Here is a 16,433-nt window from a genome sequence, read left to right on the forward strand (position 1 = left end):
ACGGCTACGGAAACCTATGAAATGCTAAAGCAAGCATTTGGGGAGTCCGCAATGGGTCGTGCACAAACTTTTGTGTGGCATTCACGTTTTAAAAATGGCCGAACCTCTGTCGATGATGACGAGCGTTCTGGACGACCATCTTCGAGCACAACGCCCGAAAATGTTACGAAGATCGACGTCGTACCATCAACGACTTGTGCGACATTGTTGGGATAGGCTATGGGACCTGTCAGCTGATTCTAAAGGAAGAACTCCCCATGCGACGCCAAGGCTCCTGTCTGAGGACCAGAAGCAGAATCGACTTCTCGTTTGTCAGGAGCTCAAAGATCTTGCAAGAACCGACCCCAACTTCCTTTCTAAGCTCCGTGTGACTTCTTCCTCTTCCCAAAGATGAAAATTCAGCTAAAGGGAAGGAGATTTGAGACGATAGAAGAGATTCAGGCAGAATCGCAGATGGTGCTTGACAGGCTGACAAAGAAAGATTTCCAGGGATGCTTCCAGGCTTGGCAGCGGCGCTGGGATCGTTGTGTTCACTCCCAGGGGAACTACTTCGAGGGTGATGGATGAATTTAATACCTGAGATAAGTGTACGGGTTTTTATAGGCGCAGTCTTGAAACTTTCCGATCGCACCTCGTACATTCTAAAACGTCGGTAAATTTCTACTAGGGTACATGGAAGAACAACCCAGATGAGAGCCATCTAAATTAAGAATAACTACATTTACTTCTGTCTTAATGTTATAATTAATTGAAGCAACATAAGGGTTTCCTTCCACATCCACAGGATAATACAATTAAATGTTTTTCATTGTCTGTGCATGGATTCGCATAACACCTTACAGCAATGTCTGCAAATGATCCTGCGGACAATGCCTGTTATAACACTTCCCATCAATCATAGTCACATAACAAACAAACAGAACACACAACAAAAGAATGAGTTAAACATCTTGAATGTAATTATGAAGCCGTCATCTAGCCCATTCTTAATAACCAATCGATAAGAGTTTAAAGTCAAGCTAGCTACCTTTCAATGTAATAGTTCGAATATAACAGATGCTTGTTCTGACCGACAGGATAGCTTTCTATATTTCTATAGCCTGAAGACAATAAACTATTAATCACATTCAACAAAAAACATAACCTCTACAGACACAATAAGACTTCATAAGACTTACGCTGTCTCTGTCCTCTGATTGTGTTTCTCATCCCAAATGCTTGGACAAACGATTTATCACAAGTAGTAAGGATCTTGCCTTCTCGAAGGTATCACCACCTTGTCGAAGGCAATCTGCCGGGTGAGGAGGCTTGCGTGCTCAAATGACCCTTAGGGCTATGCCGGCCTGAGCTTCGGCTCATGGTAGGGTCACCCAAGCCGGACAGGTCTAAGGAGATGCGCTAGACTAAGAGTGATACCCTGGTCCTCCAGGTTGGGGGTTGGGTGTAGGGCTAACAACCTTTCACCTTTAAAAAAAATATGTGTTACGAAAAAATCAACCAAGCCTCGGATCAGGACGGACTCTTTGGCACGACCACGGCAATTGAAAAAGGACATGAGATTTGGTACCTGGAACATTAGGAGCCTCTATAGGGCTGGGGCACTGAAATCAGTGTGTAGGGAATTAGGGAATTATAAGTTAGACTTAGTGGCAGTGCAGGAAGTGCGATGGGAGGGGGAGGGCACGATCCCAGTGGACAATTTTACATTTTTCTATGGAAAGGGGAATGACAATCATCAGCTAGGGACGGGTTTTTTTGTTCATAGCAGAATTAGGGCAGCAGTTAAGAGAGTAGAATTTGTTAGTGACAGGTTGTCTTACGTAATTTTGGAAGGACGTTGGTGCGACATCATTGTCCTTAATGTTCATGCCCCAACTGAAGACAAAAGCGATGATATCAAGGATAGCTTTTATGAAGAATTGGAATCAGTATTTGATACATTTGGCAAGTATCACATGAAAATTCTGCTAGGAGATTTCAATGCAAAAATTGGGAGGGAGGATGTCTTCAAACCCACAATAGGCAGCGAGAGTCTCCATGCACTTAGTAATGATAATGGCGTCAGAGCAGTGACCTTCGCTACGTCAAAAGATTTAATTGTAAAAAGTACAAAATTTCCACACCGTGATGTTCATAAATACACTTGGACTTCCCCAGATGGCAGAACACACAATCAAATAGATCATGTTTTAGTAGATAAGAGAAGGCAGACAAATGTAATTGATGTGAGATCATTCAGAGGAGCAGATTGCGACACTGATCATTATCTGGTGGTAGCAAAAGTGAGGGAGCGGCTTTCAGTAAGTAGACGAACTAAACAAAATTTTGACACAGAAAGATTTGATTTGAAAAAATTAAGTGAGGGAGAGGCAAAGGAACAATATCAAGTTGAAATTTCGAATAGGTTTCAAATTTTAGAGACAAATGAGGATAATGAAAGTGTGGACATCAACAGGGAGTGGGAAAATGTCAGAAACTGCATCAAAATTTCAGCAAAAGAGAAACTAGGATACTACAGGAGAAAGCAAAATAAACCGTGGTTTGATGAAGAATGTTCAAAATTAATAGATCGAAGGAAGCAAACAAAATTTCAATGGTTGCAGAACCCAAACAAAACAAATGCGGATAATCTATGTAACGTGAGACGTGAGGCTAGTAGAACCTTTAGGACTAAGAAAAGGGAATACCTGAAGGGCAAAATTGCTGAACTTGAGACAAATAGTAAGGAAAAAAACATCAGAGACCTGTACAGAGGCATTAATAACTTTAAGAAAGGATATCAACCCCAGACTAATTTGGTAAAGGATGATAGTGGCAATTTGCTTGCAGATCCAATAAAAATTGTGAATAGGTGGAAAAATTTCTTTAGCGAGCTCTTAAATGTTCATGATACTGGTGATATTAGACAGATTAAAATGCATACAGCTGAACTGTTGGTGCCAGAACCTAGCTTAGATGAAGTGGAACTAGCCATTGGGAAGTTGAAAAGTTATAAATCTCCAGGAATTGATCAGATTCCGGCCGAATTAATTAAAGCAGGTGGCAAAGGGTTGCATATGAGGATCCATAAGCTTATTCAGTTAATTTGGGATAAGGAAGAGATGCCACATCAATGGAAGGAATCCATAATTATTCCTATTTATAAGAAGGGGGACAAGACTGAGTGTGGTAATTACCGAGGAATATCGCTGCTATCAACCTCATACAAAATTCTATCCAACATTCTTTTGGCAAGATTAACCCCATATGCGAATGAAACTATTGGGGATCATCAGTGTGGGTTCAGACGAAACAGATCAACGATTGATCAGATCTTTTGCATTCGTCAGATACTAGAGAAAAAATGGGAGTTCGGTGGGACTGTACATCAGTTATTTATAGATTTCAAAAAAGCCTATGACTCTGTGAAGAGAGAAGTGCTATATAATATTCTTATTGAATTTGGTATACCAAAGAAGCTAGTGGGTCTAATAAAAATGTGCTTAAATGAAACCTGCAGCAAAATTCGAGTAGGTAAATATGTATCTGAGACATTCCTCATCAAGAACGGTCTAAAACAAGGAGATGCTTTGTCTCCCTTGCTCTTTAACTTTGCGCTAGAATACGCCATCAGGAAGGTCCAAGGTAGGCAGGAGGGTTTGCAATTGAACGGGACACATCAGCTATTGGCATATGCTGATGATGTTAATTTATTGGGGGACGATATAAATACAATAAAGAGGAACGCAGAAGTTTTACTAGAGGCTGGTAGACAAGTGGGGCTGGAAGTAAATTCAGAAAAAACTAAGTACATGTTAGTATCTCGTCATCAGAAGACAGGCGGGCAAAATTATCTTAGGGTAGCTAATAAATCCTTTGAAAGGGTTACAAAGTTCAAATATTTGGGAACAACAATAACAAATCAAAATGATACTTGTGAGGAAGTTAGGAGGAGACTAAATTCCGGAAATGCTTGCTACTTCTCAGTCCAAAATATTTTGTCTTCCCGTCTGATTTCTAAGAACCTGAAAATTAAAGTATACAAAACAATAATCTTGCCTGTTGTTTTGTATGGGTGCGAAACATGGTCTCTCACTCAGAGGGAGGAACACAGATTGCAGGTGTTTGAGAATCGGGTGTTGAGGAGGATATTTGGGCCTAAGAGGGAAGACGATGGGGCGTGGAGAAAACTGCACAATGACGAGCTTAAAAATCTGTACTGCTCCCCCAGTATTGTGAGGGTGATTAAGTCGAGAAGAGTGAGATGGGCGGGACATGTAGCGCGCATGGATGGGACAAGAGGTGTGCACCGGGTACTGGTTGGGAAACCTGAAGGGAAGAGACCGCTGGGGAGACCTAGACGTAGATGGGAGGATAATCTCAGGCGGGATCTATGGGAGATAGGAGTTGAAGGAAACTGGATTTTGTTGGCCCAGGACAGGGTCCGGTGGAGGGCTTTGGTTAATTCGGTGATGAACCTTCGGGTTCGGTAAGCCATCTAGTTAGTTAGTTAGTTAGTTAGTAAGGATCTTGTCTTCGACAGCTAGAACTATTTTTTTAACTGTAAAGGAAAGGCTAAAATATTTCAGTACTGTAAATTCTCCGCTTGGCCGTTTTAACAACAAATAAAAACTGTCATCATAAATTAATGTAAAATGTAAATGTAAAAGTTGTATTTAATACTGGATAAGTAACTACGACAAACTGACAGCAATGCGTCACACTTTCATTTCTGAAAAGAGAACTTACCTCTATAGGCGAATCGTATGATTCAGAAGACAAATTTTATGTAAGATTGTGAAGGTCCTTGTAGCAAACTCCAGGAAACAACATTCTCCTTTACAAGCAACGTGCAACAGAAACATAAAAAAAATATATTAAAAGTAGGAAATTTTCGGCCGGTCATTAAATGTTCCGCCTTTTATGGAACCAAAGGGGTCATCACTGTGTCAACAAGCACGTCCCATTTGACACTTTCGTGACGTAGTTGAATCAGTTCACGTTATTACGTCATATTCCTTCAAGATCAATGCGTCTTCAGACTCATCCCTTCCCCTTAGGATTTCCGAATAAAAATTTGAATGCATTTCTCATGTTCCTAATGCGAGGCACGTGTTCCGCTCTTAACAGACCAAATTTATTTCCTTTCGGAGAACTTTCTCGAGAGTCCTTGTCGTTCTTTCTCGATAATTTTGATGCCTAGTAAACAAATTGCATAACATTGTTTGATTGATTGGCGACGATGACAAATCACGAATTTTATATTAAAATAATATTGTGATTAATATTAATAAAGGTATTTTACATAAAATAATAATTATTCGTGTTTTTTTCCCCCGTCTAATCACAATTGTATATAAATAAAATTATACATAAGATATTAAAATATCATTTACATATTTGGTACAACCAAATATGTAAATGATATTTTAATATCTTATGTATAATTTTATTTATATACAATTGTGATTAGACGGAAAAAACACGAATAATTAAATTTTAATTCACAATATGACGCAATTATATCAACTTGTAAAATAATAATATGAAATACGACAGTTTTAAAATTGTTATTTTTAGATAATTTTACAACCACATGTTTTACATTAGGCATATTATAAAAATACGATATGTCGACACAAATCTGCGATGTTACAATTTGTCTTGGGTCGTAGGCCTCTCTTAACACGTTAGCTTTCATTGAGGTTACAGACGCCACAGTGCTGCCAACCTCTTCAAGCGGTGTCTTCAGCGTATTTCTTACTGTAAAGAAAGATTAAATGAAGACAGGCAATGTCTCTTGTTCGTTAAAATAACATTCGTAAAATTGTTTATCGACATTCAGTGTTTAACGCCAAGGCGTTAAGTGTTTTGGTACCAAATGGGACGCGGGCAATATAAAACATATATGACACTATTTGCAACCAGTTACAGCAGTCATTATATGCATGAAAGGCATCTGTAAATATTCCCTGAAGCTATGAGCGCTTTTAAGATATAAGGTGGCATTTTAAATTTGCATACAACACTTAAAAACCTGCACATAAAATTAACTACTGAAGAATATGAAAGTAACCAGCAGTGGGCAACAATCAGCTTTCCATATCGGCGAGTCTGAAGATGGCCTGTAGTCTGATAGAAGTTTACCGGCGTTTCAGAGGTGCTTTTTGACTCCATCTTCAGGACGATAAACTACCAAAGTACACTTTGCTACAACCCAGAGAACAGCCATCTCTGAATGTACGTGACGTTTTTCTCTGACGGAAGAACGTATATGACAACTCTCAATTGAATTTAATCTGCATGAATGTCTAATAAAACTTTATACAAGTTAGAATTGCCCGACATACGAGTATTTCGGTTCAATCCCGCTATCCATAGGGGCATTTATACGAGTCAGCGATCTTAAAATAAATAAATAAATACCACGTAGGTTATAGAGCCACGGTGGTCTAGCGGTTAGAACGCTGGCCTTGTAATCCTGGGGTCTCGGGTTCGAATTTATAACATGTGTTGGGCAAGGCCGTGGTCTAGGCAACTCGGAGTTTTCCTCCGTGGCATCCCAACAATTACTCCATTGACACACAGAAGAAGGCAATGGCAAACCACTTCTGGATCATCTGCCAAGAACGTATATGAACAGGTCCCAGTCCGAGAAAAGGATGGAAGGATCCTGTTCATATGGACCTGTCGTCAGACAGAACACTAAATAATAATAATAATAACCACGTAGGTTGCATTGAAACTTTGAAATTATTATTGCTTCTTTATAAGATTCATAAGTCAGGAGCACGAAGATTGTGTTCACAACTTCACCTTTCCTTATTTCAAAGTTTAATTCTGTGCATTCCTTATAATTATTGTAGATCTTCTGGGTTCGAATCTTAAGCCCAAGAGACCGATTATTCCATACATTTTCTGGCATTCATTGATTGTAGATTGTTTTAAATAAACTGTATAACCACATTCTTCCATATCCTTCCCGATTCTTCATTCCCATCCACCTTACCATCTGACGCTTCAACTATACAGCAGACAGCGTCATAGAAATAAGTTCAGAAGGAAATTATATTAGCTGCAAACGAAGATAATTTTCTTAACCGTAACCAATCGCGGCAATTTCTTGTAATAAAATAGATCTCGTGGAGTTTATTACTACAAATATTTGAACTAATGATTATAGGACTGTTTATAAACCACGTGGTCTAGATGTCATTACCATCGTGATCTTCGAATAGACCAACTTCGAATATCATCCGCGTCCCTCATTCTCTTGCCAAACAAAATTGTCGAGAGACTGAAATCCATTAGTCCATCCGATCCGTACAAAATCCATACCAAATTTCAGCCAAGTCTGCAAAAAAAGTTTTAAATAGAGAAACAAAACTGGATTCTATTCAAATATTATACGGTAAAGTAGAATTTAATGTGTTCTGAACTGTGTTAATAATTTAAGTATATGTTTCGGTTGTTCGAAAATTAAATAATCTTATAAAGTAAGAACTTTTCCACCTTCCACGGACTAGGATCAATTGTGTTCCGACAGCATGGCCATATTTTTTAATATTATGGACTTAGAAGTATTTACGCTTTATTTCAGAACCTGTTAACAACCGTCATATCTCTGCTGAGCTTACAATGTCTGGTTTCCTCATCTACAATTGGCGGACACCGTCGCCAGGCACGCCAACTGTCTCCAACAGACGACCAGTGCAACCACTCCTTCCATAGCTTCTTGTGCAACCCAGCACCCAGACCAAGAACAACGAATCCTGAGGGAGGTTCTACCTTCCCTGTGAAGCAAGAGTCAAAATCTTCTGTTATTGTTCCTGCCCCTTCGTTCGGGATCAGAACCATAGCAGCACCACCAGCGATACAACCGGACTCTTCAAATTCACCGGAACAGACAATAGACGATCCATCGTTTGCTAACTGTGAGCAACACTCAGTTGTTGTGAAAACATCAACAACTCCGAAGAATGTACATATACTGGGCGAGAGTTCTTTTGCGAGAGAATCTAAATTATCCCCAGGACCTTACTTGCCTCCTCGTGAATCACCGTCACCTTCATCAACGTTTCTGCAGCCAATTGAAATATCTCTGCCACCTCACCTGCCAGAAAAGGAAATTGAATCAACTCCGAAACCTTTTCTTGAAACGTATCACAAACCATCAGCAACGATTTTGAGCAATGAAAACGTTCTACCCCCGTTCCAAAGTCGAAACTCCCAATCGACCACAATTTCACCTCGTCGTCCAAGTCCTAAACCCGAGAGACCACAGATCGAAGGACAGGAAGGAAGTGCTCCAGAATCAGTAATTGCTACGGATAATGAAGTTGATAGTTGCAAACATTCTTTTCACAGTTTTTTGTGCACTACATCTTCATTTTCTAGAAGCAGGAGACCATTTAATAATTTGGGACAACCACCGTCTTCTCCATTGACAGGAGAAAGTTCTTTTGGACGTCCATCGAAGTTGTTACCTCCTGTAGCTCGGCCATCTTCTCAGGAAACTAAGATATCAGTCGCAGAGAAAACAGTTCCGATAACCGAAAGATCACGTACAACTTTGACACCTGCATTGAAATCAATAGCACCTCTAACAGATTTGAACATTTTTGCCGAAGCAGCTCAAAATCCTGTTCAATTATTGTCACTTCAAGATCAGAAACAACCGGATATTTGTAAAGACGCATTTCACAGTTTCCTTTGCCAACCAATAAATTCATCTCGAAGAAGACAAAAATATGGTGAAAGATATCAGAGTTCCAATAAACTAACACGTGACCCGTCTGTTCCTTTAAGAGCAGACAGCTCTTTCAATCAACCTTCCAAATTATTACCCATTTTGAACCAACCCCTCACTACTTTGGCACCAAGTACCTCGTTCTCTCCACACTTCACACCAGAAACTGACAGTTTATACCAGAAACCGGCGATCTCGTGTAATCACACAAAACCACCCCAGACAACGAACACACCCTTCGTGATTGTGTCTAGTACAACACCACCGATACTAGCTCCGAAACCAGAGAGTACATTCATTCAGGCTGCTAGGTTACCGTTTCCAAAAACCCAGTTCTCTACATTGCGTACAAGTGAACCACAAACCTTTGTTCGTAACGACCCAGCGGCACAGACTCCAGATGTAACTGTTCTAAGACCGAACCATGATGTTAATCACGACCATAGCCATGCCCATGATCACGGACATAATCACCATCGGATCGACATATGTAAGGATCCTTTTCACAGTTTTCTATGCACGCCTGTCATCCCGTCTAAAAGAAGACGACCTACAGGAGAACTTCCAGCAAGGTTTAGAAATGCAGCAGATCGAAATATTTTAGAGGCAGGTTCTTTCAACCAGCCCACAAAGGTCATTCCACCTGACACGAAAAGTGTGACAATTATACCACCTTCAATAATCACAAAGAGTTCATTTCCATCAAATGTACCGACCTACTCTCCCCAGGAGAATGATCATCGACTCCAATCTTCAAAAAACAGTCGTGTAAGATTACCACCACAGCCGGCAACTCAAATTCGGTCACAAAATGATGACCCTTGTAATCGTATATTTAACACTTTCTTATTCGAGAAAAATGGATCGATAAGAAATTTATCTTCAGCGGAAGCTTTGTCACTGCCTCGTTCTAACCTGGAAGGTGCAAGTTCTTTTGATAACCCCTCAAAAGTCTTACCATCATTGACCTTAAATCCTCAGGGTACTGAATATAAAAACTCAAATCAAGGCTATGAATATAATCCACCACCAAACGCACTTCAAGATCCAAGTCATTCGTTACGGGGAGAGAGTACAATCGGTCAGACATCAAAAATAGTTGTACCTGTTAGTTCAACAGGAAGGAACAATGAAAATCTATCATTTGCATCCAGGTTTAAAGAATTTCCTGGATACAGTTATCAGGAACCATCGAAAACTTTCCAGTACCCAATATCAACATTACCATCCACAACAACACGCGTTACGACAGAGGGTACTTCTGGACAAGGCACAGGGAATCATGAAATCTCACAAGGTTACAATTACCCGAAACCACCTCCAGATCAACAAATTTTACCTTCAGGGTATAATTATCCTATACCTGCACAATCGTTTCAGTATCCAGAAAGTTTACGAGAAAGTAGTTCGATTGAATTCAGGAAAACTCTTCCTTCAGTTTATTTTAATGGGCAAAATACAAAAGAAGGAGCTTATCAAACACGAAATCCTGAAGACGCTTACACCACAACTGCAGAACTGGATATTCGACCAAGGTCTTTTGAGAAAACAGATCAGAACTGTGATCACTCGTTGCCCCGAAGAGCTTACGTCGACACACAAGGGTCCTCGGCTCCATCTTCTCCGTCTGAATTTGTGAGAGGACTTTCAGGCACAGCGAGTGTCCTCGCGGCTTCCAACGAACTTCCAGACAAATGCAATCACCCATTTCTCGGATACGTGTGCAAGAGATCAAGCGATGGTAAAACTCACAAGTGAAACAGCTCAATGTATCTGTAAATACCTTGCTCTTATATCTTATAAAACACTAAATTGTTAGTAATATATTTTTTATTTCCGTCTATACACAAACTTAGTTTTTAAAATTGGTGTTATTAAAGTTAAAATTTAAAACTTAAAATTTAAACCTTAAATATTAATATTATTCCATCTATTTACCATTTTACATGGTATTTACTTCTATGTACCCGATAAAAACCCTACCCCTGAGGTACATAGTGTAGTGGCTATTTCCGTAATATATTTTGTTTCTAATATGTATTATATAGTTTCATTATGAGAGATGACTGTATATTTTACATCAGCGTCTTTTGAATGATGTATGAAGATCCTAAAATTGTGGTTTTCTGAAGTTCCCTGATGTCGTGTTCGTCCGGGATTTGGCCAAATATTTTCTGAGTGACTTAGAGAGAGTTCCAGTTGCTCTTATAATTATTGGGAACTTCTGCCTTCACTTACCACATCCATTATACTTCAATGAGAAGATCCTTGTAATTAAAGATCTTCTACTCTTCCTCCTTAATCACATTCCTGTCAGTCGGTATTGTTATGTCAATTAAGAGGCAAGTACCATTTTTGTTTCGGATTATAATATCTGCTTTGTTATTTAGAATATTTCTATCTGTTTTGACTTGTTGGTTCCACAAAATAGTTATCTGCTTATTCTCACTTATCTCAACTACCTTCGGGATGTGTTTCTTTTCTATAATTATTGTTATTGTGTTACTTGCTACGTAAAAAATAACCATACTGAATGGTATAAAACTCTTTTTCATTTAATTATGTATCGAAGGACTCTTAAAATTTCTATCGTCGAATTATTTTTTTAAAACGGAATATTCCAAAACGATGTATACACACAAGATTAATATTCCGTATCATAATTTGTACACATCTTTTTTGGGATACCATACGTAGTATGAAATTCTCTCTAGTGAATTCAAGAATTCCTTGGAGTAATAAATGTTTGTAGAAAATCTAATCAAATATAGTTGCATTGTAGCTCGCTCCATCCATCCATCTGTAATTTTTTTTTTTTGAAAATGGAATGTCATATTAGCAGAATCTGTGTGATTTTTCTTAAAAAAATATTTCGACTCCAGACCGACGCCAAATTCAGACATGGTCAGACTGCTCTATAGGCGTCACCGAACATCATTTTCGTATCTTGCTACCACAGTCGCAACCATCAGATTTGAAATTATTATTTTCAACATCGCTTGTCCAGTAAACCTTGACGGACATTGGCTGTTGTATTAGGTGAAGATAATTCTTTTATAAATGTTATAAAAAAACAAATCAAATTTTAAAATTATACATGAACTTTTATTAGTAATTAGAATTATAAAAACTGTAGTCACAATTATAATACACAGTAAGCAGAGACGCTAGATTATCACACTACATTAAAGAACCAGACGTGGTCTTTTAGTCATCAAGCAATGCCGAAGCTTTGGGCCCTTTTAGTACTGAGGCTGCTGTTGGCCCTCGGATGGTCCAAAATTGTCGTAAGATTTGCCACTTCGAGCCCTGTCGTCGTCGTACTGACTCTGCTGTCCGTGGCGACCTGGAAGATGGAAATATCAACACAGACTGTGCATTGCAGTCAGTCGCAAAGCTATCAAAATGTATCATCATTCACGTATAATGAGTCCGTAATTAAACAACGTCACATAGAGGCCTAGGTAACCCTCCTGTGTACGAAGGTTACATACTTTTATTTTCGAATGTTGTGAAACCGAATTTATTTATTTTTATTTGTAGTGTTCTGTCTGACGACAGGTCCATATGAACAGGATCCTTCCATCCTTTTCTCGGACTGGGACCTGTTCATATACGTTCTTGGCAGATGATCCAGAAGTGGTTTGCCATTGCCTTCTTCTGTGTGTGAATGGAGTAATTGTTGGGATGCCACGGAGGAAAACTCCGTGTTGCCTAGACCACGGCCTTGCCCAACACAAGTTATAAATTCGGGCACCGCCGGGAATCTAACCCGAGACCCCAGGATTACAAGGCCAGCGTTCTAACCGCTAGACCACCGTCTGTGAAACCGAATTATGGGTAGTTAATTGATATTATGAACTATGATATCTCACCCGCAAACACTGTGACTCTGCAGTTAATTCTGCTCCCTGCTATGAATGCATTAAAGGCATAAGTTTACCTTACCGTATGTAAAAAAAAACATTCGTGTTACTCCTAGGGAACATAGGAGAAGATGAGGGATAATATTAAAATGGTGTACGAAAAACAGGTATAGAAAAGAGAAAATACAAACAGTAGAATAATTTAGGATTTAAAAGAGACAACAGTCTAAATGGGCTTTTTTAAAGTGTTATAACACACCGAGAAATCTTACGGCTGTTGTGAACATGGTGATGAAATTACAGGTTTAATAAATGATTAGGCGTTTATTTGCATCTGAATCACCTAAGAATAGAAGTTTGTTCATTCTCAACGAAATTCATAATCGTTTTTAAATAAATCATTCCAGTACGTGAGCATTTAATGAGAGTTCACAAAGATACGCGTATATAATTCAGCACCGAATGAATCGAGAGTATTAAAATTGTATAGTAAATGAGTTCTTCGTTTTCAATCGGTGATGTGTAAACTCTTGTATATTTTAACTCAGGTTTAGTGAAAATTTCAGGTTTTTTAGACTGCGAGTATGAAGGTTACAAGTCTCCTGGGTTGTTACTCCATGCAGCCTGGTAGTTTACCGAAGTTTCAGGCCTCATCGCATTGTTTACCAAGGCAGTAATCAGCTTTGAATCGTCGGTAAACTTGCAGAATGCACGGAACAAAATCCCACAAGACAGCCACCTTTTTTGAGAGTCACAAAAATCTCTGGAAGGTTCTGGGTTATTGGAAATTTCTTGTGGCGACAGCATTGCAATGTGTAGCTGGATAATGCAAGATTATCAGACACAGTATGCCCTACAAATTGCAAGTTAAACCCACGGGCAATTTCGCAATCACGTTTTGAAAGTAATCTCTCTCTGAAATTATCGTCAACTGGGCGAGAAGGGTTTTGCATTGGGGTGAAGAAATTGGTAAACATGATTTAGCTAGAGGAATTTTTTAAATAGGGTGTTTCCTGTTCCAGCGAAATGAAGTTCTCTGTATGACGGCAGTTGGCCAGTTTTACGTCCGATCCAACTATTAATTTTTATTGGGATATTTAATTTGAATAGGGGCTTTAAAGTGAAAAGTTCTGAAACTACGTTTGTTTCTAATAAAATTATCGTTAGGTATTTTCTGGCAACACACTCTTTTTCAACCGGTGACGATGAATTTCCAAATTTTTAGCGTTACACGAACCTGAAGCTCCAACATTGTGGATACACTGGACACGATTCTGAGACATTCACATGGAGTGTCTCGTAAATCCCTCTCAATATTATCCACCCATCTCAGACTTTAGAGTAAACATTTTGTATAAGTTTCCTTCGCCAAAATTTTATACACATTTCTTACTCCTTCTTCCTAGTCACATATCTGTCTCATCGAATTATATCAAAAATAATTGACGCCTACAAATCAAAATGTTCCTGTCTGTCTTACATCGTACATTTCTCACGCACGTAATATTTTTTAGGTAAGTATAAATATTTTCTGGGACACTGTTTTGAAAACACGTCTAATTTCCTTAATTCATACTAAGGAGCTACGTCTCTAACCCACACAAATCAACTGCAAAATACAGAAATTTGTTTTGTTTCCATAGATAATTTTTTTTTAAGTATTTTAATTTAGTTTTAAAATTTTCACGTAAACTCACCCAAACGAGACTCTGCTGAACGATAGGATTTGAACATGGCTTTTCCTCCAGGAAATTTGGATTCGTAACCATAATATTCAGGCTCCGTGTAGATCCGGAAGTTGTACTGACGTGCGTCTTCGACTCCTGGCTGTCCACCATACTGCGATCCTCCATAACTTTTTCCTTCAACACCAGGTCGGGACACGCCCGAGCCAGCACTGAAACCTTCTGGTTGCCCGAAGCCACCCTCACGACCACCTCCGAAACTACCAATACTTTGATCCTGACGTTGAATTTGACCTCGTCCCTGGCTCTGCCCCAGATCCTGTTCTTGGCCTTCAGACGAATATCCAAGAGAATTTACGAAACTGAAATTCACGCCAACCAGCAGAGAGCAGAGAAGTATCAGCTGAAACAAAATTGGACGATAGCCGACGAATTACTTTTCTGAGGCAAAATCTGCACTAACCCTCAGTGGTTATTTTTTTCAAGCCAGTTTCTTGTAAGTTACGTCAAAAACATCGATTTTAATGTTTCAATATTTTATCGAAAATTCAGACTTCCGGTCGTCACGGTGACTATCATAAAGATGGCTGTCATCTGTCAAGTTGCGTCGTGCAGTGTTTTAATATTAATCGACGTTTCAGAGAAACTGTCTTCCCAGTTATCTACACTCACATTGCCCACATATCAATGCAGATTTCTTAAATATTCCAGACTTTTTTATGACGTTAAGAGGAAATACTTCATACAAAGAAACAACCTTAAATCAGTAATTATGAAAACAAATTTAAATGTATTAGCATAGTATTTATTTATATTTATTTAAATTTATTTATTTCATTCTTTGAACAGAGAAATTTTAATTCAATTAGTAACGCTGCTGACTTGTGTACAGAAAATACCCCTTTAAAATCTGAACCATTCCGCTTTAAAATTTCAAGTTTCTCTTCAGACATTTTAGGTTAACAGAATTCGACCATTCTCTCATATTATTCGAAGCTTATAACAACTATTCACACGAACCATGAATTATTATGTTGCACTGTCAGCCTATTGCCATGACTGTGATTCAGACAGTAATTTTCCTCAGAATCTTACGGTAAGTTCAGAAATATATAAATTCTTATATCATGTATAGTTTGCCTAAATATTAGCTTAAGACTTACACATCTTATCGTTGCCATGGCGACTGGATGGTAGCAAGAAATCAGAATCAGAATGATGCTCTGGACGAATAACCCGGTCCATTTATATTCCAGATTCATATCCTGGTCATCATCGGCCTTGACCATTCACGTTTGTCCATCTCACCGAATATTGTTAATATTCACCACTATTAATAAACATTCTTGAATAATATTCATCTAGATCTTTTTCTGTTCACCTTGACAAAAATTAAGTCTCGCGTATGAGTAATGCTAAATCAACTTGACGCAAGGTTCCCAGCGTCAGTACATGATATTCTTACTCATAATGACCCAGCAAAATGTTGACCCATATGACCATAAAATATAGCATCATACTACGCATTTAAAAGCGGGATGTTTGTTCTGTGCCCAACACAACCAGTGTTTTGTTTTGTTTGCATAAGAGATACTTCACCGTACCAATGATCATTAACTACAGCTTGCTATAAAAGAAACAGGGTGATTCAGAAATTATTTAACTGATAATAAATTTCATTTTATGACTTCATAAAATGTTAGTATCAGAGTGCCCGCTGTCTTACTGTGAGGAATTATACATAAATGCATACATGCGTGAAACTTCTTAGCTCTAATCATCTGTCTGGTTTAATTACCGAGGTACAGAAAACATTTAATAGGACTCGAACCCAGGACAGACATTTTGGGGCTTTGGACTTTATTCCCGTAGTCTCTTCGCCGAAATAAATAATTTTGTTCCTCTCACCGTTCGTCTATTATGATTGGTTTCCGAGCTGAAGAATACATCTACCCGAACACCAGCTATCCTGAGGTTTTAGATAACTTTCTTCATTTCTTTCATGTAAATTCTGCCTCCATCATCAGGGCGATGATGGAGGCATCAAGGTGATGGCTGAATGGCGTTTTGGACCAAGAGGTGACGCTTCTGACTTTAATGGGTAAATACTCACTTCAGATGTCGGTAAACACACGAATATCCTGACTGAAGATT

At 38.7% G+C, this 16,433-nt stretch overlaps 2 protein-coding genes across 2 annotated transcripts in view; one reads left to right on the forward strand and one right to left on the reverse strand.

The window, feature by feature from the left end:
• Nucleotides 1–10,768, forward strand: part of LOC110837656 (uncharacterized) — a gene marked incomplete at its 5' end in the record, with an annotated part of 103,043 nt that extends 92,275 nt beyond the window's left edge. The window contains one exon of the mRNA XM_087347536.1: nt 7,580–10,768. Within this exon, the coding sequence (XP_087203662.1) occupies nt 7,580–10,486 (2,907 nt within the window). The remainder of the gene's footprint in view (nt 1–7,579) is intronic.
• Nucleotides 10,769–11,811: 1,043 nt separating this feature from the next.
• LOC110837669 (uncharacterized) lies at nt 11,812–15,598 on the reverse strand. The gene is made up of 3 exons (XM_087347464.1): nt 15,443–15,598; nt 14,292–14,682; nt 11,812–12,074 (listed from the first exon to the last, which is right to left on the reverse strand). Exons 1-3 carry the CDS (start codon nt 15,566–15,568, stop codon nt 11,971–11,973), a joined length of 621 nt encoding a protein of 206 aa, XP_087203590.1. The 5' UTR covers nt 15,569–15,598; the 3' UTR covers nt 11,812–11,970.
• Nucleotides 15,599–16,433: the final 835 nt, after the last annotated feature.

This window comes from Zootermopsis nevadensis, unplaced genomic scaffold (assembly GCF_977971745.1).
Source record: "Zootermopsis nevadensis isolate Lab colony 2312 unplaced genomic scaffold, Znev_1.0 Znev_ptg000011l, whole genome shotgun sequence".
NCBI lineage: Eukaryota > Metazoa > Arthropoda > Insecta > Blattodea > Termopsidae > Zootermopsis > Zootermopsis nevadensis.

What these genes read in the sequence shown, in the direction of transcription:
- LOC110837669 (XM_087347464.1), bottom strand. Translation starts at nt 15,568, where the DNA reads ATGGTCAAGGCCGATGATGACCAGGATATGAATCTGGAATATAAATGG. An exon ending in CCATGGCAACGATAAGATGT is followed by an intron (nt 14,683 to 15,442) that starts GTAAGTCTTAAG and finishes ATTTTGTTTCAG; the next exon opens with CTGATACTTCTCTGCTCTCT. An exon ending in TTCAGCAGAGTCTCGTTTGG is followed by an intron (nt 12,075 to 14,291) that starts GTGAGTTTACGT and finishes TCCATCTTCCAG; the next exon opens with GTCGCCACGGACAGCAGAGT.